Source organism: Aspergillus novofumigatus, assembly GCF_002847465.1.
Source record: "Aspergillus novofumigatus IBT 16806 chromosome Unknown P174scaffold_6, whole genome shotgun sequence".
Lineage (NCBI taxonomy): Eukaryota > Fungi > Ascomycota > Eurotiomycetes > Eurotiales > Aspergillaceae > Aspergillus > Aspergillus novofumigatus.
Window position 1 is genome coordinate 526,165 of NW_020194279.1, and position 21,816 is coordinate 547,980.

Genomic DNA, 21,816 nt, shown 5'->3' on the forward strand with positions numbered 1-21,816 from the left:
ATAAGAACGACAGAGTCACAGGACAGACACGAAGACTCCACGTATTGTCGAAAGCCATGGACAACAGCAGGGATGCTGATATGCCGAAGATAGGTGGATATAGAGCATGATGCATGACTAGTCTGATTTCCCCGCGGAAAAATTCTTGCAGCCGTCGGCTGTTCGTGCATTTACTCTCCACACTCTGCAGGATACCCTGTTATGTCCGAATCAAGAAAGGAAAGGTCCAGCCACTGCTGAGATCACCCCGCAAATTGCACCCCCGGATATTCGGTACCCCTTGCCGGCAGGCCTGAAGAAACTCCCCCTGTTTCATCCCACTGTCACAGATGCCGCGGTCATATGAGCAAGGTTCTGGGGGTATCAGACGCTATTGCGCAATATAGGCTGTTAAATGAAATTCGTCATTGCAACGCCTCGGACTGGCATATCTTCGTGATAGGATAACTCAACGTCGCTTGTCGTATTCCACAAATGACGATGCCCTTCCACCGCCGTGGCCGACTGGTGGACGAATTTTGGACGCTGGGAAGAGTCATCGGACCAGGCACAGGCCCCTTGAGGTTCAGCCTGCGAAGAAGACTATCACGAGAGAATGTCGATACATACTGAATTAATTTCCGGGGGGGCGGCCATAGTCCAAAATTCTCGTCTAGGGAACGTGCAGCCAAGGCTAATATGTTAGTGCTTCATCTATACGATCATATTGCCGGCATTTCCTACTTATTCTAGAGTTACATAGAGCCTGGTACATACGACCATAGGGTGTGGAAAACAGGGCTTCCCGTCCGCTCAGCCGTACTTAAGCCACACGCCGGCCGGTTAGTAGTTGGGTGGGTGACCACCAGCGAATCCCGGCTGTTGTATGTTTTTTCCTCACCACCTTTTTCTCTTATCTCAGTCCTAGGAACAGCCGTGCCATGCCCCATGTTGTGATGAACGCGTAATGCAAGCATTTGCGGATGTCCTAGGCTGTAGAATGCCTTGATTGTCACAAAGGAAGGTTTGCAGCCGAGGTTGGATTCATAGCCGCGGTGCAGGTGCTGTTAAGGAAGGACGGAGACTGCACGCTGGACAACCACTTCATTAGGCTTGCCGGGTGAAGAATAGTAGGCTTCAGGCAGCTTGAACAGGCAGATGCATACAACCAAGCCAAAAAGAATAGTAAAAACATACAATAATATGTATATGTTGGTGCTCAGCCATCCTAGCATCTGTTCCCTTACCACTTTGCTACCTATTCTAGCAGCCTTCAGGTGAATATAAAGACACCGAAATATTTTGCACTTTTGATTAAGAAGCCATATTTTAATAGAAGCGCATAATGACACCTATATAAGAGAGAGAAGTGGCTTAAACCTATGATATATCTTTCTTACTTCTACTCCTTATGCCTAACTTATAACTAATCAGACAGTATACATACCTGATGGGTGAGGGTTGGTTCTCGCTGGGACTCGTTAGGTAATTTGGCTGCAATACACTATTATGCTGCTCTTCGTCCACACTCTCTATCAGTATAATTTACATATAGAAATAATATCATTCTAGTGCCCACTAAAACACAGAATTGCCAATAGAGAAGTCTTTGCAGAATGTGAAATACAATCGCCTGCAACGAGGCAGCAACTTATAATAAGCTGAGTCAGAACTGTCTGGTAGCCTGGCTGCGTCCATGTAGGAAGCAACTCTACTATGGGGGTCTCCAGTACTGAATATCACCTCAGGATATTAAGCCTGGCGCTTCTGCTTGCCACACTTGGTCAAACATTCCTCAACCTTGATGGCCATGGTCGCAGGAATAGCATGCCGGACCTTCTCGATATCCTCGCCCGCGATGGTCTCCCCAAATGTGGCAGCAATTACATCATCACTGAATGAAAATGTCTGTGCAGCGACAATACCCACGGCAAACTCATCCGAGTTAAAGGCTGCGGTGAAATTGGCAGGCTCACAGTCTGGGTTCACTTGTGTGTGAAACGACCCAGCCGGAAAGATGGTCAACATGCCAGGGCCGAGCTCTGCACGGATGACTCGTTGGTGGCCTTCAGAGTCAAGGACGCCCGTCTCCGGTACCATTTCAGACAACACGCGCCCCGACGTAATGGCGAAGAGCTCAGTTGCACGAGGATGGAGGTGCAGGAAGCTCATGCTGCATGCTATTGAGATGGATTAGCGTAGCTTCAAGAGGTAGAGCCAACCCTGGTCAAGAATACCTGGCAATTGCGAGATACTGAATGATGCACCAGTGCCTACAAGGGCGGGAAAATTCTGGCTGGTGGCAACCGGAAGCGAGGCTCCGTCGAAATGGAAGACAAAGTCTTCATCCTTTGGGAGGAGCTTGTAACGCTCAATGCCGCTAAACAATCAGATCGTTCGTTCTGCACCATTGAGTCCATGTTGGAGGTACTTACGTGTCTGCAAGTCGCAGCTGAGCTGTCAAGCTAAGTTCCGACGTCGAGCGCTTCGTGATCGGTTGAGGTGCTGTCCTCGCCAAAGGGACAAAGGCGAGCATCACCGCAACGATGGAGTGTAGGGGAAAGTCAGGAAGCATGATGGTTGTTGGAGTTGATCTTGGGAGGCTGTCTTGTTGTTGTTGTTGCTGTTATTGTCTAGGAGGCAATGACGGTCCTTATATACATATGTACCAACATATGGCTCGTTTCATTCCAGCACATCGTATCTGAACTAGACTACCAGGAATCCTGGATGTATTCCAAATGGTATCCTTCAGCCTTGCTCGTTTACTGCGTATGCGCATCAGGGTCCCAAGCGAATTTCCTATACGCACAGCTCAGCCCCCTTCCTTAGCCATCACCAGGTATGACTGTCAGCACGTGGAGATTTGCGTATCAGGGCTTGATCAGATGTAGCTCGGGGCGTATTAGGGCGTATTAGTAATACGCCGTGGTTCTCAGCCCTGTCAGCCCCCTGCCGATGTGTATCCCCACATTGGAGCGTGTCATGGCTTGAAGATAGTCGTATGCACTAGCACTAGCATCGTTTACGACAGCGTAATTCCTTCTAGAACCTAAGACATGGCGGATCTAGGCCATACGGCGATGCTTTGTAATTTTGCTACCTTGCTTGACATTGCTGCAGCAAGACCTGACGCGAGATTCTTCAATCTCTGCGAGAACAACCTCAGTCTGGTGATGACGGGTTCGAATATAAAGGTGACAGACAGCGATGAGGCTGTCTGTCCATTCTTCAAAATCAACAAATACTCTTGGAAACTATCAAAGATCTGAACGCATTCCTTGACGGCAAACCACCAAGGTTACGATGTTTACATACCTCCAACACTTCGCTTTCGTGGTGCTCGGAGTTAGATTGGTCACGAGTCAAGCTATTTCAGCTGCAGCGACACAGTCGACTGGATGGAATGCGAGTTTCGAGCTCAGCCCGAACCAGCTCAAGTTGGCCAACCTGACAAGCGACCAGGGCGCCATCATCAACACTATCACCAATTTTGACCGGTCTCAGCTTGCCAACGGTGGAGCCCATGAGGATGGCTTCTACAATGTCCGGGGCCTGCCCAGGGACCAATGGCCCACGGAGCCTGGGAAGACAATTAAGCTCCAGGAGTTCACGGATCCGTCGCCATTCTCCATCCCCGCAAAAACGGCCATGTCCCGTATCATCTATAGCACGACAAATGCAAATGGTACTCTGATCCCGGCTTCCGCCTATATCCTTTGGCCGTTCCAGCCAAAAGTTCTCCGACGCAAAAACCACAACTCGGGGTTATTATCCGCGCCCGTTGTGTTATGGACACATGGAACCTCGGGCTTCTATGCCAATGGAGCTCCGTCAACACACCGTGGTCTGTTCTACGCGGACATTGTGCCTTTTGCGCTGGCCGAGGCTGGATACGCTGTTGTTGCCCCAGACTATGCCGGCCTCGGCGTGGACGTCTCCTGGGATGGAAGTCACGTTCCGCACCAGTATTTTGTTCGCGAAGCTGGTGCTCACGATGCTCTGAACGCTTTGACAGCAGCTCGGGAGTCCTTTCCCAGCCACCTTTCCAGCGATTATGTTGTCATGGGCCACAGCCAGGGCTGCGCGGTTGCCTGGGGCCTGTCTGAAATTCTGGCGCGGAACGATACCAAGTTTGAGAATATGGGGAAGGGTTATCGCGGCGCGGTTCTCGCTGCTCCGCCAACTGACGCGCTATCGTTTACCTCTGCAGGTTTCGTAGCGTGGATTGCAAAGGATCTGAACCAGATTTACCCGTCTTTCAACCTGAGCGACTGGTTCACTCCACTTGGCGTGAGTAGAATAGAACTCCTAAATCAGATTGAGGGATCCCAAATGGTTACATTTGCTATGTTCAGCCCTGAAGAGGCGATCTTGCAGCCTGACTGGCACGAGACTTGGTATGCCAAAGCCTTCGAGCAACTCTCGAACCCTGGAAAGCGGCCCTTCAAGGGACCAATTCTTCTCGTTCAGGGGACAGAAGACCGGATAGTGCCATACAACTCGACAAAGGCTACAATGCAAGAGACATGCAAGAGCTATCCTGGGGATCTGGAACTTTTGGCTGTACCTCAGGCAAGTCATTTCGCCGCCATCAACGCGGCGAAGCAGACCTTGTTGCGGTGGATAGAGGACCGATTCGAGCACCGACCTGTGGACAAGCGTGGTTGCGTCGAGTCCCAGTTGGGTAGCCTCTTGCCTCTTGAGTACTATCAAGTGCGCTCAAATTCTTTTCTGCTATGGGCTGGGGGTCACAGTGGTCTTATGAACTACCGACGGCATTGTGATTGTGAACAGGGGAAGAGAGGGAAAATGAAGCGTGAACTGAGTTTGTCAGCTAGAGAAAGTCCCCTAGCTGGGCCCATTCGATGTTTTTTATTCTTGATATATTATCATTCCCTGGAATAGATATAGTACACTGAGGCCAGTTCTATATTACACACTCTTGTACTACGATGCTCCAAATATGGGGCCGTTGGCTTATGGAGTCACATAATACGCTTATAATACGCTCATGCCACAATCCTCATCCGGAACTGTAAACCCCATGTCCATGTTGACTTTGCTAACAATCAAAACTTCAAACACGCTGCGCATGAGTAGTAGTTGGCATGAAATAGTTATATCAAGAATCTACCAGTGCTAAGCACTTGGAGTGAGCTCCCGCTTAACCAAGTACATGGTCTCGGGCCACCACGTTTGTCCAATATCTGCAGACTGGCTTGGCAGATCCTGAGTCTTCATTAATGATATAACCTGGCCAAGCTCCCACTCTCCAATATCACTAATCCACCAGACGCCATCCAATAACATAACAAGGACCAGCCAATGGGCAAAGATGTCCATTGCTAGTAAATGCGTGGCGTCGAGCAGCGGTACCTCCGTCCCAGGTGAGTCTCGTGCCATCCAATTCTCAGCCCTCGCCTCCGCGGAGGGTGAATCCAGCACTGACAGGACGAGATTAAGGTACTCAGTCGGTGCTTTGTTCAGAAAAGACATGATGATCCGTCGGAGTATCTGCGGCGACTCCATCGACGTGACACTGATCATGTATCTTGCCACCCACGGCGAGACTTTAGAGAATCCACCACATGATATTGGCTGATATCTTGGTGGCTCGGCGCTTGTGCTACCTTCTCTTGCGGATAGAGCTGCGCATGCACATCGCTCAAGTACAGATACAGTTTCCAAGCATGCCTGTAGCTGTAGGTAGTCGGCTGCACAAAGCTCTGACCTTTTCAAAGGGGCGGTTGTCAATTCAGCTCTCCTGCGTAGACTATCAAGAGCTCGTTTGAATGTAGATGCGACTAGAGGCATAAATATACGTTTTGTGTTCTCGGATGGACCATCCTCTGGTGATAAGCCATCTGTGCTACAAAAACCCGGATTCGGTAATTCTGATCGTGCATCTAGAATCGGGCTGGAGGTGGCAGTACAAATTTCATCTGCGCCGGCTACAAGTCCGTTGAGAATTGCAGTCGACGCTGTATGGGCAGCGCGAGTGAACGAGATCCATTGTGAGTGTTGTGGAAGCACCTCATTTGGCAACCGCTGCCTACACTTTTTTGCAGCGGCCGCAAGTTGCACTCGGATGGAGTGGCTAGCAGAGGCGTACAAGACCATCAATGCTGCGTTTGCAAGAACGTGATCGTACGAATCCGAGTTCTGCATGGTCGCTTGTATGTGCCGTAGGGAAGCCTGGTGATGGCGCTCCGCAAGCGCAAGTAGCTTTCGAATATCCATTAGGCTCTGGGGTCCAGACGCGCTTGGGCTCGTTTAGCTATATTGTGCGACTTGCATGCTGCTGCCAGGGCTAACAAGGATGACATGACTACGTCGGAACTGAAAGCGAGATTTGGCACCCCTACCGAAAGAGCGTAGAGATCGAGATCGTCGACAGGTATAGTTCGACTGGTGTGCGTGAGGTAGTGGCTCAAGAGACCGAGTTCTATCGTATCAAGAGTACCAGGAGTGTGTCTATCCAAACGTGGTCTTTCTTCATCCGTACCCAGACTTGAAAAGGAAGCAGTTTGTCCACCAGACAAAGGACTGGGAACCGAGGACTGATCACTCAAAGGTGCTAAGGGTGACACACACTCTGGGACTGCGGTACTGGGAATTGGTGGGGAGACAGGCAAACTGGGAACAGGGAGTTGAGTCGATCCCTGCTCCATTGACAAGTTGCCATCACTGGAAGGGTTGTGGTACCGACATGTATACATGCGCTTGGTACATCTGGAGCAGCTCGGTCTCAACTCATCGCACTGGGCGATATGATCAGAACACTGCGTGTAGAGTCATCGAGATGCAGAAACGACCTACCTTCTTCCGCAGGTGTTTACATCTGGAGCAACCGTCCCTAGATTTCTTGTGTGTCTTCCGGAGTCTGAATCCGGTCGCCCGCGGTTCCAAGAGCGTCATATCGCCAGCCATATTGTCGACGCCACTAGATTTCGCGAATCAAGGTATCGGCACAAAAGGGGGAATCGACCGTATTAACCAAGGTGTCTCAGAGCTCGTCTTCCATGTCCGTCGAGAAACCTTTGGGCGGGTCCCATTCTGGAGTCTTTTTGAGGCTGAAAATGCATCAGCCCCACGAATGATGACACTCCCAAGCAGAATCAGCACTAATGTACGCACGTTATTCGTGGGAGGCAAACTATTCGCCCCCAGCTATTCCAAATCATGTCCTAACTTAGATTAGCTTATTCTGACAGCCGTTGACATTGATTGAGTGTACGAATGGTATTCATCTATCTCCTCTGTATGGGTCTTCCGACCTATTGTTCAAATTGACACGACCTCTTGCTAGGGATGATTACCCTCTCACGTATTCTTCCTGACCTACCCCGAACTCCGAAGTATGTACAGTGAACTGACCCCCGTAAAATCAGGCTTGTCATCGATAAGTTGCCTATCGATAATTATTGACGATCGGCAGAATCCTCATCGCCCACTTTGCCTCTAGACTATGATGACTATCTTGAGAAGCTTCATGTTCGTACCGCTCTTTCCAATTCTAATGAATTGTAATCATCCTATTCAAAAAAAAAAAAAAAAAAAAAAAAAAAAAAAAAAAAAAATTAGGCCGACTACACTTCAGAGGGTTGTGTCACATGATTAAAGACCAGGTAGTCGTTCGCAGATAGTCTTGAAAATCAATCATCTTGAACATTGCGAATCCTCTTGGAATCTATGTTTTCTGGTCAAAATGACACGAATTCCTGATCGATCTGCTGGCCCAGAACAAGTCCGGAGTTAATATCAGACAGACCCTCACGTCCAAGCATAAACCAGGTGATAATTTCGCCGAAGAAGCTGCCCGCTCTTGGCGATTAGGGCCGAGGCTCTGAGCTTTCTGATGCAACATTAGAGTATCTTCAAGAGATATTTGGAGTGGATATAGGGTTCTGTCTTTTCTAGAGTATCTGTGAAGGTAGAGACAATGCCTGGGAGCAGTCATTTGTTGGTATTATTTGCAACTGAAGGTTATGGCATAACCGTGTATATATACTAAATATCTCATATTGTATCGTTCCCCACGCTACCCTTCAGCGCAACTCTGGCAAATTATGGTTATCGAAGACCTACATACAACGACCCAATGTTAGCAATGGGTATTTTTAATGTATGTATCTCCTTGCTAAGTATCTTATGGCTCCATGTCTTATGAACAACTCTGCGACGCTTGCCTTCTCTTTCTCGTACCTGCACTGATGTGTGTCTATAATTATCCCCTTCTTTGACCAGTTTCTTCCCTCGCTTGTCCCTTCACATTAAGGACATCTCTTTTGTTGTGTGGGCAAAAAGTGAGGACGGTCAAACCGAAATGGATCGTAGTGAAACTCGAGCATAGTGCACTTAACTATGACTGCCTTTCTCAAAATCCACTACAGCCTTTGCGTGGCTGGTATTCCCCTTACCTCATAGCATGGTTGGTATATCGCCGAATGCGTCTCCGATCTCTCTGCGTAGATTTTGCTGTGGTATTCTCAGCGTTGGGCAGTCGAGTATGATATGGTTAATAGTTCCCTCGGCCCCACAATAACATCTATCGTCCTCTTGGGATCCATAAATCTCACTGTAGAGTGCCAGCCAACAGTGGCCGATCTGCAGCTGGACGTGTAGATAGGCACGGTTTCGTGGCACCGGTCGTATAGACGAAGGATGAAGAGGGTGAAAGACAAGGCAGGCCCTCCTACCAAAGCAATAAAACAAAGAAAAAAAAACATACAACAGCCGGGATTCGCTGGTGGTCACCCACCCAACTACTAACCAGCCGGCGTGTGGCTTAAGTATGGCTGAGCGGACGGGAAGCCCTGTTTTCCACACCCTATGGTTGTATGTAGTAGAACAAGAAGAGCCATAGGTTATAGCCAGCTCATCTTCTGCATCGATCAACTATTAAGGGGCAGCATAGATTCTGACAGCAGCTGCATCTGCCTTAAAGGTTTCAGCAAGGACAGCAATGGCATATAATAAAGTAAAAAAGAAAAGACCAGGTGAGGAAAAAACATACAACAGCCGGGATTCGCTGGTGGTCACCCACCCAACTACTAACCGGCCGGCGTGTGGCTTAAGTACGGCTGAGCGGACGGGAAGCCCTGTTTTCCACACCCTATGGTCGTATGTGGTAGGATGGAGTTGTTTAGGATTTATATGAAAGGTAGTACATCCAAGAAAGTGAGCCAATTCTGCTATGGGCTCATTGAAAGGCAGAGGCAGTGTAGAGTTGCACTTAGACTGGCAAGTGAATATAGACTTCATGGGCCTGTCTGGTCGGAGACCTGTCTTCGGCACTTTTCTCAACTGAGCACTAGCAAAGGGCTGACGTTTAGGCACTGATGTGTGGTGTCTCAGAGTAAATCGAAACGCACCGAGATGACGACAAAGGAAAAAGGTAGCTCTGGTTCGGGGTCGTCCCTCGAATAATATCAAACAGAAGTCAAGGACAACGTAAGCGCACTCAAGCTGGAGAGTCGACTTCTCATTGACAGCGTTGGTGTAATTCTCACGAGCCACTGCTATGGGCCAGATGGGCAGATATATCAGTAGCTGTAAGAGAACAGACCATCCTGAGATGACCCTCGCATTTTGCTAAGCACAATGCCATCATCAAGCTCTTGGACCCAGTCTCATTTGAAGCGTGCTTTCAGAGCCGCTCTTTTCTTTGTTTTGATGAATACTATTGACACCAAAACTTTTCCATTGTCAGTAGTCACCGGTGGAAGGAACAGATCCTATGCGAATGGGAGCGCGAAACGCAAGTGCGAGAATGATACTATATAACCATCTTCAATTACAGAACTGACAGAACGCACATGCAAAGATAATCAAAGGGAGATTGACCATCCCTGAGTCCTTGTCCTGGAGAACCATGTAAGGCTGTATGCACCGCCATTAAGCGAGCGCTAAATACTGGTGGAGCATCCTCTGAATGGCTGCCTGGCTAGCCTGAATACCTGCGCTCGTGATGATCTCCGTCCTTGGCACCAGTAACTCCTCGTTTGGCTGCGACAGAGTTCCTTGGGGATCTTCTTGATCTACTCCATATTATCTCCCCGTCTTCTCTTAAATAAACTCGCCTTTGATGATCTCGTTTCCCTCATATGGCTGAATATATAGCAGTCACCTCTGCGGTGCCCTCTGCAGAGACAGCTGCTGCGTCTGGTGATGGTTTTTCTCTCCACACCGCGACCGATGGGACAGAAGTTGCCAGGAACAATGACGTCACTGTAGCGGATCGGGAGAAAGCAGCTCGTCTTATTCAGGTACGGAGTACATCTTCTATTTAGTTGTCATAAAGCAGCATTGTCTTGTTTTTCTTCTAGTGTTGTATATGTTTAACCTGACGGTGTAGAGGACTTATCGCGGATATCGAACGCGACGTGAACTACATGGGTTGGGGCTGAATGCATCTGCGCGATGGTCTGAGGTAATGTCCTCTGGAGGGTCATATTCTGACCAGTCTGCTTACTTCTTCTGTCAGGCTTTCAAAGAAGCAAGATGGCGTCAGCTCCATCGTCCATCCGTTTCTACAGAGGGCGCAGGCCCAGACACCTCCAAACAGGTGCACCAAAAATGGGAAAGAGTCGTCGGTGTCGCTATGCAAGCCGGCAGTGATGACGGCAAGTTCAGGAACGAGACCGATTCTTCAAAACTGCCCACAGCTAGTCCAATGGCTACAGGACGACCCTCCGAAAATGCGCCAGCGAATGCTTCTTCCACTACCAGATCGCGATTTCTCCATTCATTTCCCATACTCCATCACGGAGTACCATCTGAGAAGATGGCCAAGATGATGGACCAACGGTACTTTCTCGAAATGGTTGATCTCAAGCATCGTCATGGCAGCAACCTGCGCAAATATCACAATTATTGGAAAAACTGCCCCTCAACCCAGAACTTCTTCTATTGGCTCGATCATGGCGAGGGGAAAGATTTAGATTTGCCTGAGTGTCCGCGTGCAAAGCTGGAGCATCAGCAAGTGCGCTATCTCAGCCGGGACGAGCGGCTGAATTATCTGGTCACGGTAGACCAGGCAGGTCACTTCCGCTGGGCAAGGAATAACGAGCTTGTGTGCACGGATAGTACACGCTTCAAGGATAGTCTCAAGGGGGTTGTGCCGATCGATGAGGACGCGCCACAGTTTAGAGGTCACTCCGAGGCTGGTTATCCGGTTGCGTATGCTTCAAGCTCGTCTTCCATGTCAAGTCAGTCGTCGACTGATGGAGACTCAGCGGATGATCGTCCCAGCGAACAGATCAACCAAGGGTATGAGGAAGCAAAAGGAATCCACAAATTAGCCCATATCACACCGTCGGTGGTGCGCGACCATTTTGCTCGCAAGCCCGCAAAGAGAAAGGACATGTGGTTATTCGTGAGACAACTTTTCCCTATTATCAGGGACCCAGAGTACCCATGACTGACGGTGACACAGGTCGCGGACACTTCATTTCGTCTGTACATCGGCATTAAGGAAAAGGGAGCCTTCCAACATTCCTCATTCCTACGGGGTGCACGCGTTGCGGCGGCAGGGTTGATCAAAATCTGGAACGGTCAGCTACGTAGTGTAACACCTTTAAGGTAGATTAATCTTCCTCTCTTCACTCTGCAGATGAGACAGGAATAAATACTTACGTTTCAGTGGCCATTACCGTCCGCCTTCGGCCAATTTTCGCGCCTTCGTCCACGCCCTGCAGGATCAAGGTGTGGATATGTCCCATGTTTCCATCACAAAGTCGTACGCCATCCTTGCAGGCATGGAGGGATACGTTCGGGCAAAGCACAAATTGCGAGCCTTGCATGAGACGCTGGATGATTCAAAAGAGAAACTTCTTCATGGGCGACAGAGACAGAACGATAGACATGTCGAGACGGATGCGCAGGTGTCGGACGAAAAAGCCATCCATAAAGACCAGGCCGAATGTTCATCCGCAACGGCTAATGAAGAAAGCTTGAGTGTGAACGATAAGGAAACGGACGGTCGGACTTTGCCTGCAAGGGTGAAGATCCACCAGGCATCCGCTTCGCAGGATCCGAAAAACCCCAGTGATGAACCTGCTACTATGCCAGGTGATGATCAATGATACCCAGAATGCGTAAATATTTGATGTTAGGACTGCCATGGAGATTGACTCCCTCTGGCCAGACAAAGAGTCATTGGCCGTAGTCATCTCAATGAGAATACATAAATCTAACTATTTCCTTCGAATACGCCATTTTTGATGTTGTATAGTCCATTGGCAATGCGCCTTCTGAAAGGTCAGGCAGTTGATCCCATACGACATATCTGCAGCCCTCGGCGTCAACCTCAACGAAGGAAGTGCTAGCAGCAAAGACCAACTCCACCATTGCTACGAGCTGAAATAAGCGCGAAGCAATAGAAAGCGCGTCCCAGACATAGTGGGCGGAGTTCTCCTGCCACCTCATCCCCCTTAGCCCCTCCCCTACGCTAGATAATGACAAGAACACCAAATAGCTGTCAAACCTTTCACATAACTTTCCCCCAACGATCACCTCACCGTAGGAAAGCTGCACACAAAGGAGGATGTCTTGTTTCGCAAGAACAAGAAGGAGGAGGAGGAAACGCCCAAGTGCGAACAGGAATTCATGTCGGCCCACAAACGATGGAAGAGAGACTGGTACTACGATGAGCCAAAAACGCGAGGAACAGAGCACCGGCTCGATGTCCAAAACAATCAGGGCAACCCCTTTCTGGAACTGGAGGCACGCGGTTTTCGCCATACTTCAGCGGCGACATCGTTTGATGCAATTACTGGGAGACGAGGTTTATGGACACTGTACCGAAGAGTGTGCCTGTTGTATCATGAGCGGTCGTCGTCGACCACCCCGTTCCGGACCTCTTCCAGCGCCTGATATGAGTTTGATTCAAGGTTGAATGTACTGTATCTTGCTTGAGAATTGCTGAGAATTCCACACAAGATCGTTGGTTTACCTAGAGACGTATTCGCAATTCGGCAGAAGATAGCCCATGGCAAATAATCATAACATGAGGACCTGAAACGTCGGTTTTGGGGCGATGTACGGGTCTGGAATAACGTTAGCCCCATGCTCGGATCAAGGTCATAGAAGCACTTACAACTCTCCATCAGAAGCACCTCGTTCCACAGATTCTCTGCGCCTCTCTCGCCCGGCTGATCGGTATAAAAGAACCCGCCTAGCGTTTCCCTCGCTTTCTCCCATTCGACCAAATCCAGACGACGCGCCATCTCCGCTAACCGACTCACGAACCAGGGGTGACATTTATAGCCTTGCGACGCCATCCCTCCGATGAACAGAATCCAGAAGACGAGATCCGGCGCGGTGGACTGGGCATGTCCGTATGCCGGTACCAGACTTCTCCTCAAACCCTCGACCATGAACTGCATGAACGGAAAGGCCTGAAAATGCCAGATCCGCAGGTTCAGGTAGATCAGCAGGGACAAGCGTAGTGGCTCCTGCAACAGAGTCGTACCGGTCTCATACGCGGCCGATAGGAGCTGGTGCTCGAGCACCAAGAAGAGGTCGTTGTCCGTCGGCAGGACGATCGAGGGCTGCTGCTGCGCGGTCTCGAAGTAGATGATTAGGCGCCGCAGAATCTGGACGAACGTCTTCAAGGTGTTGTCTAAGGGCGGGTACCACGGTGCGGCGAAGAAGCGGCTCCCCAGTGCCTCGAGAGATTCGGAGACGCGGAGGTGTTCTGTTGAGCGGAAGAGGGTTGATTCCTGGAGAATCTCGCTGCGCCAGCGAGCGGACATGGGAAACGTGGGACGGGAATTTTGGAGGGCTGCGCTTTTGACATCGCTCCTGCACAAGCTTTGTTACTTCCGTCTCTTGATCTCGGTGGGGGATTGGAACTGTACATACTGGTAGATTTTGGAGAGGGTCATGTGGTCCAGGGCGTCGAGGCCGCCGAGGAGATTAATGAGTCTTTTTAAACCTTTCATGTGCGCGTGTACAGCCTCAAAGTTGGCATCCACAGCCTCGATGGCCACCAGCGAGGCTACAATGAGGGTGGTGGACTCTGCGACGGCTTTTATGGGATCATGCAGGATATCGTTCAGCGTTTTGAGGGTGTTCCCGCGGAGACGGAGGGAGTCTTTGATTGATTTCTCGATGGCTGTGGAGGAGACTCCGTTGTTGGATTCGAGGGTTGCGTGGTGGCCCGCCGTGAGGAAGAGGAGCGCTTGGAGCAGAGCCGGCTGGGATATTGCTCGCTGCCACCACCAAATGCTCATGCGGGTGGAGTCAAGGGATAACAAGAGGCGATGGTGTGGATCCGGACTAGACTCGTCAGCGTGTGTACTCATGGAACTGTGAACCGCTCATACAGTGATGAAAATACAGATTCATCGAGTCGGACATTTGCACGGCCGAGGCGGAAAAGGGATCCACAAAACCCTGGCTCAGATACGCTTTCAGAGACCACATCTCCGACATTTTTGCAACCCGATTAAGAGTACCCTGCGGACGGTCTGACTGGAACTCTTCATTCTCTTCTGCGAGGGCATCCCAAGGATATGCTGGCGAGAAGTTCGAGGTCCTGCCGTGGACAAGACATAGGGATGGTTTAGATGGCTTCGAAGGTTTCAGCCTCTCAATCGAGGCTTGTTTTTTCTTCCGGTGGTAGTTTCGTAGGACAAATGCCTGCTTTTGCTTGTTAAGAGAGGGGTTCTGCGGGTTGTCGGCCTGCGAGTCGATGAACAGAAAGATGGGCTTGGAGTTGCCACGGAGCATGGGTGAGGCCTCGGTTCCTGGGGATGAGCTGGATGACGATGATGATTTTGGTGAAACTGGAGACGACATGGTGATCGTGTTATAACTGAACAGAGCTCGCTGATGAATTGAGAGCCGACAATCCCATCACGTATCTTTTATAAGGCTACATGAGCGAGCGCCTTCCATCCCAATCACAGAAGGGGCGAGCTTCCCGTTTCGGGTTAGCAGATGAAGCATATCGATATACTGCTCAAGCCACAATCGCGTAGGAACCCAATCAGCCCTCCCTCTCGGGTCGAGCAGGACGGGCCGCTAATAAAAACAGCCAACCAGACGGTGTAAAATCAGTTGTCAACATTAGATACACAGTTAGTAATGGCCAGAACTCGCGGTGTGGCAGCACTGGTCGAGTCGGACACATATCCCACCCAATTCCCTTCAACAAGCCATTTCCGATTATGTAGCCAAGAAAAAGGAGATAGGGATATCATCATTATAGGTGAAAAAGTGAAACAAGCCAAACCATAGATGGGATTGACAACTAACTAAGGTTGGAGGAATGCTTATCATCAGTGAAATCATCCAGACGCCGCCAGAAGTCATCGAATTTCATTGACCTTTCAGACGAGGAACAAAGCGACGGGGCCGGCGAAGTCTCATCCACAACAACAGGCGGGGAGCGGGAACCTTTTGGCCGGTGCAAAATAGTGGAGATAATCTCCCATTGCTGGCGGAGAGTCTTAACCTCGGATCGTAGGGCGTCATTCTCTTTGAGCAAGCAGCAGACCTCGTCCGTCCGCTTGGTATACTGATCCAGCAAAGTCTGGCATTTGAATTGAAGATCCTCGGCCTTTTGCTGGAGGGTTTTCTTCTGCTGGTCCTTGCGCTCGCGAAAGCGGCGCTGGGCCTCTCGGTTCTGCATGCGCCGTCGGACCTAGGATTGAGTCAGCCTAGCGTTAGCGATAACTAGTGCACAACGTGGGGGCTGGAAGTGGTAAAAATACAGTTTTTGTTATGCAATCGTGCTGCAGCACGTCGACCATATGGGGATCCAGACTATGCCCGTCGTGCCCAGCCTGCTGAGTACTGGAGTCCGGAGGTGTGGTTGGAAGAGCCAGTCCTCGTGGCATACAAGTTTCATCGATGGCTTGGTGGACGCCATATTCGTCCTTTGTTCACATTATCGTAAAAATCGGGACGGCCAATGATTTATTAGCGTACTTACCAGTGCGTAGACTAACTCCAACGGGGTGGTGGTGCCATCGCCGATGCAGGAAGCGGGAAAATAGAGGGCACTGGGGCTTTGCTGAGGACGATGGGCCATCTTGAAGAGGTTTCAACGAGAGAAGGGAGTTGGTCTGGAGAATTTCCATCATTTTCGAAAGAGATCCCAGGACCCTTATATGTTGAAAGTCAATCGACTTTTCCAGTGAGATAGGTCTACATGGTATCCGTATCGATGCTTGAGGGCCATGGACCAGACAGATCAGACTGAGGCATGCCCCGAAACGGTTAGTTCGGTGGCATTCGTGAAGCCGTTCATTTTAGACAATCCATCAGAAATGCAGTGAGGGAAACCCGGACAAATGAGACATGGTCTTTTGGGCCAGGGTCTCACTAGGATCAGATTATTTTCCATAGTACCCCCAAGTTCCGTCCCACTCCAGGCGAATCAATTGGACAATGCTTGATATCGCAAATCGCCGGAAAACAGACGGCAAATGAAAGGTATGTCCATAAGTGGGGTAGCCACATGGTCCGCCGTAGTCTGACAACGTCAATTACAAGACGACTCGCAGGAGATTAAACCAAAAACAATCCGTGGAGTATTTTCGTCATTACACTCGCCCGATGCTGTCTCACTAATATCATGTCTTACGTCTCTGCCGTTGGCTTGCTGGAACTTGGTAGGAATAGATAGTAATATTACGCATTCGTTTATTTCCTTATGAGGGATTTGGCAATTTATCAAAAAATACTTAGAAATCAATTCAGCAAAAGCAAAGCACTTGTTGAATGGTGATCTCGACGGTATGGGCTTTTATAGTTGGCCCGACCTTTTAGTGGGTTGCTTCTATACAGTGTGACAAGAATGATGAACTCCAGGCAAAGCGTTGTAGCTGTTTGTGTATGTTGTAGTAAAACATTTGAAGTCCGTATTATTTCGCCCTGGAGACTTGCTAGCAGCTAGTATCCGATCATCAATTAGCAGGAACAAGGATACTTACAAATCTACCTTGGGGTTCCAAAGGCATTCGACCAATATTGTTTGGGGCATGTCGAATTGTAGAGAGGAAGGATAACTAGGGTTAATCTTTAAAGAAAACACTCGTCCATTTTGCACTTGATGAGTAGATCGCCTGGTCTATACAGGATTGATTCAAGTCCAAGAGAGTTCAGGTTGTTCTCTTTCTGCTTACTGTGGAAAGGAGGCTGTTAAGCATTACTACTGATAAGCATGTGGTCGAATCAGTTTCGCTTCACGTCTCAAGAAAGTACTGGAATTTCAGGATACAATTGCCATGGTGCTTTGGAGTTGTCTCTTTGGGCGTCGTTCTGAAAAGAGGACGGACTGCATTTGTTCATTTCCTGTGTTGTCCCTCTACAAATATCTGAGCGGACCAGAGGATCTCTTCGTTTGCATTAAATATTACGATACTATCATAATGCACAGCTTAATATGACACCTGACTAATATCACCGTTAGTAGCAATTAAGCTCGCGGGGTCAACGATATAAAAATGCCCTAGGATAAGTGGAGTCAGATGGTGTTCGATACCAGCAATAGTCCAAGACTCATGATTCCAGTCCGACATCTGTAGCGCGTGATTCTTTTTGCATTTTGAGACTTGTCAACAACCTCATTTGTTTGCTCCTCTCTTCCTACCCGCTTCGCACCGTTACCCCATGCCTTCTGATTCGCCTGACCTCAAATAGGAAGGTCGGATGTGATTCATGCAGAAGGTGAATTGACTCGTCAAATGACTCCATTCAGATGTGAGTTTGGCGATCGAACCTCGTGTCGACGGCGTGTACATAATATGCAGTGATCCCACGCTAACAGTCCCTTGCTTCCCAGTCTCACCGATGATCGGCATATTAAGAGTTACACAATGGAGGGGATGGGCCATTCTTAAATATGCAGTCGATCCCTTGATAAATTGAACTCCACTGCATAGGTGCCTTTTCCTATATGCAGCATTGAAATATGTCCCTCCTTACCATTGTTGCTGTCGGCAGTTCCTTGGTGCTGGTTCTCTACAAATTCCTAATCTCTCCATACTTCCTAGGTCCTCTCTCGAAAATCCCCAATGCACATTTCACCGCCCCTGTCTCGGGCTATTGGATTGAAAGGAAGCGGCGGTCTGGGCAGGAGGTACTGACCATCTACGACCTTCATCGCAAGCATGGGCCTGTCGTGCGTCTGGGACCCAATGAGCTGAGCGTCAATTCACTCCGGGGGCTTCAAGTCATCTATACCGGTGCCTTCGAGAAACACTCCTTCTACCGTGATGCTTTTGTAAATTTTCTTACGGATAATCTTGTGGGCATGTTACCCAACGATTCTCATGCGCGGCAGAAGCGCATGCTGAGCAAGATTTACTCCAAGTCATATCTGCACGAATCCGTGGATCTGCGCAATATTTCGTCCATCATTCTTTCGCAGAGGCTCCTCCCTATTTTGAAAAAGCTTGCGGAGAAGGGAGAGGCGACCAATGTCTTGCCGCTGTTTCAGGCTCTGGGGATGGATTTTACGTCTGCGTTTCTGTTCGGCACGGCCAATAGCACGACTTTTCTTTTCGATCTCCCAGGATGGGAAAAATGGCTGGTGGAGTACGAGAGATTCAAGTACTTGAGCTTGAAAGAGCGGTATTTGGGCTTCATCGAAAGCTGGTGTCTATTGCTCTGCCGGAGAATGCAAGGCAACGAGCATTCTAACGATGTGCCGGTGGCCACAAACCCGGTCGTGTATAGTCAGCTCCGCCAGAGTCTGGAGAAGCATCCAGATCAACGACCTCTGGAGTTGGCGCTTGCCTCAGAACTTCTCGATCATCTTGTGGCTGGGCACGAGACCTCGGGAATCACTTTTGTGTATATGGTGTGGGAGCTCTCAAAGCGACCTCGGCTGCAAGCTGAACTTCGTCAAGAACTGCTCACATTAACGCCATCCTTAAATTATCCATTTTTGGAGTTGAGTAACGAGGGCCTCCCAATTCTGCCATCTCCAGCCGCTATAGACTCTCTCCCTTTGCTGGATGCCATTGTCCGAGAAACACTCCGAGTGCACTCGCCTGCGCCTGCTCCGTTACCAAGAGTCACACCCTTGACACCAGAAGGTATAGCAATTGAAGGATACGGTCGCATCCCCGGTGGAGTCAAAGTTAGTTCGTCCGCATATACCCTGCACCGAATCAGCGAGGTCTACCCTCAGCCTTTCGAGTGGCTGCCAGAGCGCTGGCTACAACCAGGACCGGGAAAAATTCACGATATGCGAAGACTCTTTTGGCCGTTTGGCAGTGGCGGGAGGATGTGTCTGGGTAGTAATTTTGCTTTGCAAGGTAAGGCGCCATTTCGCCCTCTTCTCTTCCCTTTCCTCGCAGCATGCTTGTGAATGCAAGCTGACTGAATCTGCTGGCGGTTGAAGAGATCAAACTTGTCATGGCTGCAGTTTACACCAACTATACCACTTCTACCGTCGATGATGAAGGCATTGAGCAGGATTATGCTTTTATTTCATTACCCAAGGGACGGAAGCTGATGTTGAAATTTACGCCGGTGAATTTGTGAATCATCAGTTTGAATCTATAAAGTCTCGCTGTTTGTGCTCATTCAGCCAGAACCGGTATCGTTGCGCAGTGAGTGTTGCTTCAAGCCAGATGATTAGTGTAAACGCAGTGAGCAATAAACTTTCTGTACCAATGGCCGAATGAAGCTTATATGGTTGAACCAGCCCAGGTCCGGATTCTAACCATGTTCCTAGTTAGGCTCCATCGTGGCCAAATACTCGAAACCAGTGAAACCCGATCGGCTGGTTACGTCCCGAAACCTACGACTGTATCATTTCCATGGCTTTCGAGCTGGTGTACCCGGCCGTGCACCGAACCTTGTCGAGAAGTTTCATAGTTCAAGTCATTGACGTTTGACTTTCTGAGACTGCCAACAAAATAGAGTCTTTGCTGCGTTCAATCCAGACACAAGATACAGACGGCCTTGCGCAGGCCGGCGGACCTTGACAATTGCTTGTAGACGGGAAATATTTGAACAAGCAGCTTTGCGATGAAATTGCATTTAGGTTGTTTTTCTCTGGGTATGTACAAAAGCTTATCGATATATAAACATTCAAATCTAGATACAAATCATCATGAGATATCCAATCTATGTTTCTGATCTTTTTCTCTTGAATTGTTACCATGACGCCCGCATCATGCAATGCCTCTCTCCTCCGTTGAGTTCCCATAATATCCTTAAGCGTAAACGTCCTCCGGAATTCCGCTGGGGCGGTACTCTGTGAAATTTTCCGGCCAGAGGAACATCTTCTCTTCCTTCGAAGGAGTGGCGGCGATGAACTGAGGAACCTGGCCCAGACAGTTAGCAGACGGTACAAAGTGTGGAAAGGCTTTGGGCGTACGGATTGCTGGCTGGAAACCCTTCTCCACATGTTGGCACGTGGGTTGAACCGAGCTGGGGTTCCCTGGCCGTTGGTCTTTTCCTGGTCTTCTTCCATGATCGACCCCATCTCCCGCTTGATGTCGGTGAATGTCTCAAAAGGAATGTACGAAATGTTGTTTTCCTTGCAATACTCCTCGAGGCGAAGGCCCTTGCGCGCGAAGAGGACATCGGCCTCACGGGCAGCAGGAAGATCGGACACACCGTCACCGATGAAAACGATCAGGGGAATTTGGCCATCAATGCAGTACTTGGCGGCCTCGGCGCGACCTTCCTGGACCGAAAGGGCCTTGTCATGACCCATCTCGGTGTCATGTCTCCAGATCGGTTTCCATTCCGAACCGTCCGATTTGATATCGGCGTCGTTTGCAACAATCTGGATTGACGACTTCCACCGATCGATCAGCGAAATCATTCAATCAGAGGAGGGGCGGCTATGACTTACAGCCTGCTCCCCCAAAAACGTGTCCAGCACTCTGCGCAAGATGGGCTTCAGCCCTGCACTGATCACGTTGAAATCGATGCCGTTGGCAATGCAGAACTTGTGAAATTCCTGGAATCCAGGGTCGATTTCGAGTTCCTGTTCCATAACCTCAAACCCGTCTTCAAAGGGGATTCGCAGAGATCCCCACATTTCCTCGGACACATCACGGAATGACCGCTCGCCGGTTTTGATCTGCTCATCCAGCATTTGGCGGCGCTTCGTGCCGCATCCCAGATTGTCGAAGAGAATATGGCCAGTGTCTTGCATAAATATGGTGCCATCAAAGTCTGGGAATAGCACAGAATTAGCAGCCAATCAGCGATCCTATCGTTGTCACAATAGAAAAACACAGGTATAAGATCGACAGGGACCAAAGCTTGTGCTGAACTGCTGGGGCTTGCGTACCTGAGAAACAGACAATCTTTCTTGTTGTGTTAGGCATGTTTCTTGTTTTAGTCTGACAAGCAACTGGGAATAGAGTCTCGGGATTGGTGGATTGAAGTCACGACGAATTGGTCACAGATATCTGGGGACACCATTTCGGTCAAATATGTTTTCGAAGTGGCGATGTTGAGTTGCTAGAACGGGATAACAGGATATCCATCGCGCAAAAGGAAATGACGTCGCCGGCTCTCTCATAAACATTTCTGCGGTTGGCTTGCAGATACTAAAAGAGTGGAAATTCAATAGACTGGGTCTGGATCATGCTCCTCGACCTCTGAAGGGTCAAAGAGTCAAATTCTCATACTCCGCGAATTGGTGGAGCGGAGTTTCTTTTCCATCCATGATTGGCCAATGTTTGAACTCGCTTATCGAGACCCGCGCACGTGCTCTTCGCATCATTCCTGATCAGGTTAGATTTGGTTGTCGGAGTAATCTTTCACCGCATTGTTAAGCCGAAACAGGAAAAGTCCAGGAGAGTATGAAAGCCATTGTGGCAGAATTTGACGTCATTGGAAATTATT

General features: G+C 49.3%; 7 protein-coding genes across 7 annotated transcripts, besides 3 other annotated features; 2 read left to right on the forward strand and 5 right to left on the reverse strand.

Annotated features, from left to right (window-relative positions):
* Nucleotides 1-1,731: 1,731 nt before the first annotated feature.
* On the reverse strand, nt 1,732-2,554 carry P174DRAFT_422673 (germin family protein; the record flags this gene model as incomplete). Its single annotated transcript, XM_024825068.1, has 3 exons — nt 1,732-2,159; nt 2,217-2,359; nt 2,415-2,554. The coding sequence occupies 3 exons, from the start codon at nt 2,552-2,554 to the stop codon at nt 1,732-1,734; spliced, it is 711 nt and encodes a 236-aa protein (XP_024680108.1).
* Nucleotides 2,555-3,285: 731 nt separating this feature from the next.
* Nucleotides 3,286-4,887, forward strand: P174DRAFT_505569 (putative secretory lipase; the record flags this gene model as incomplete). Its single annotated transcript, XM_024831270.1, has 1 exon — nt 3,286-4,887. The coding sequence occupies one exon, from the start codon at nt 3,286-3,288 to the stop codon at nt 4,885-4,887; it is 1,602 nt and encodes a 533-aa protein (XP_024680109.1).
* A 234-nt stretch (nt 4,888-5,121) lies between these two features.
* P174DRAFT_452811 (Zn(II)2Cys6 transcription factor) lies at nt 5,122-7,029 on the reverse strand (the record flags this gene model as incomplete). Its single annotated transcript, XM_024829113.1, has 3 exons — nt 6,802-7,029; nt 6,298-6,743; nt 5,122-6,244 (listed from the first exon to the last, which is right to left on the reverse strand). Exons 1-3 carry the CDS (start codon nt 6,910-6,912, stop codon nt 5,122-5,124), a joined length of 1,680 nt encoding a protein of 559 aa, XP_024680110.1. The 5' UTR covers nt 6,913-7,029.
* A 1,442-nt stretch (nt 7,030-8,471) lies between these two features.
* Nucleotides 8,472-8,728: a sequence feature (Protein overlapping with rRNA (P174DRAFT_373992, PKX91516.1) was converted to a misc_feature.).
* A 27-nt stretch (nt 8,729-8,755) lies between these two features.
* Nucleotides 8,756-8,846: a sequence feature (Protein overlapping with rRNA (P174DRAFT_373992, PKX91516.1) was converted to a misc_feature.).
* A 37-nt stretch (nt 8,847-8,883) lies between these two features.
* Nucleotides 8,884-9,550: a sequence feature (Protein overlapping with rRNA (P174DRAFT_491527) was converted to a misc_feature.).
* A 2,962-nt stretch (nt 9,551-12,512) lies between these two features.
* On the reverse strand, nt 12,513-14,787 carry P174DRAFT_452813 (uncharacterized protein; the record flags this gene model as incomplete). The annotated part of the gene is made up of 4 exons (XM_024829114.1): nt 12,513-13,031; nt 13,082-13,788; nt 13,849-14,265; nt 14,327-14,787. 4 exons carry the CDS (start codon nt 14,785-14,787, stop codon nt 12,985-12,987), a joined length of 1,632 nt encoding a protein of 543 aa, XP_024680112.1. The 3' UTR covers nt 12,513-12,984.
* Nucleotides 14,788-15,241: 454 nt separating this feature from the next.
* On the reverse strand, nt 15,242-16,024 carry P174DRAFT_422678 (bZIP transcription factor; the record flags this gene model as incomplete). Its single annotated transcript, XM_024825069.1, has 3 exons — nt 15,242-15,634; nt 15,705-15,869; nt 15,926-16,024. 3 exons carry the CDS (start codon nt 16,022-16,024, stop codon nt 15,242-15,244), a joined length of 657 nt encoding a protein of 218 aa, XP_024680113.1.
* A 1,884-nt stretch (nt 16,025-17,908) lies between these two features.
* Nucleotides 17,909-19,488, forward strand: P174DRAFT_462061 (cytochrome P450; the record flags this gene model as incomplete). Its single annotated transcript, XM_024830087.1, has 2 exons — nt 17,909-19,259; nt 19,346-19,488. 2 exons carry the CDS (start codon nt 17,909-17,911, stop codon nt 19,486-19,488), a joined length of 1,494 nt encoding a protein of 497 aa, XP_024680114.1.
* A 582-nt stretch (nt 19,489-20,070) lies between these two features.
* Nucleotides 20,071-21,539, reverse strand: P174DRAFT_443490 (putative 2,3-diketo-5-methylthio-1-phosphopentane phosphatase). The gene is made up of 3 exons (XM_024827843.1): nt 20,813-21,539; nt 20,330-20,755; nt 20,071-20,276 (listed from the first exon to the last, which is right to left on the reverse strand). The coding sequence occupies exons 1-3, from the start codon at nt 21,116-21,118 to the stop codon at nt 20,166-20,168; spliced, it is 843 nt and encodes a 280-aa protein (XP_024680115.1). The 5' UTR covers nt 21,119-21,539; the 3' UTR covers nt 20,071-20,165.
* Nucleotides 21,540-21,816: the final 277 nt, after the last annotated feature.

Coding starts and splice junctions, on each gene's coding strand:
- P174DRAFT_443490 (XM_024827843.1), bottom strand. CDS start 21,118: ATGCAAGACACTGGCCATATTCTCTTCGACAATCTGGGATGCGGCACG. Junction 20,756..20,812: donor CGTTTTTGGGGGAGCAGGCT/GTAAGTCATAGC, acceptor GATCGGTGGAAG/TCGTCAATCCAGATTGTTGC. Junction 20,277..20,329: donor GGGTTTCCAGCCAGCAATCC/GTACGCCCAAAG, acceptor TGTCTGGGCCAG/GTTCCTCAGTTCATCGCCGC.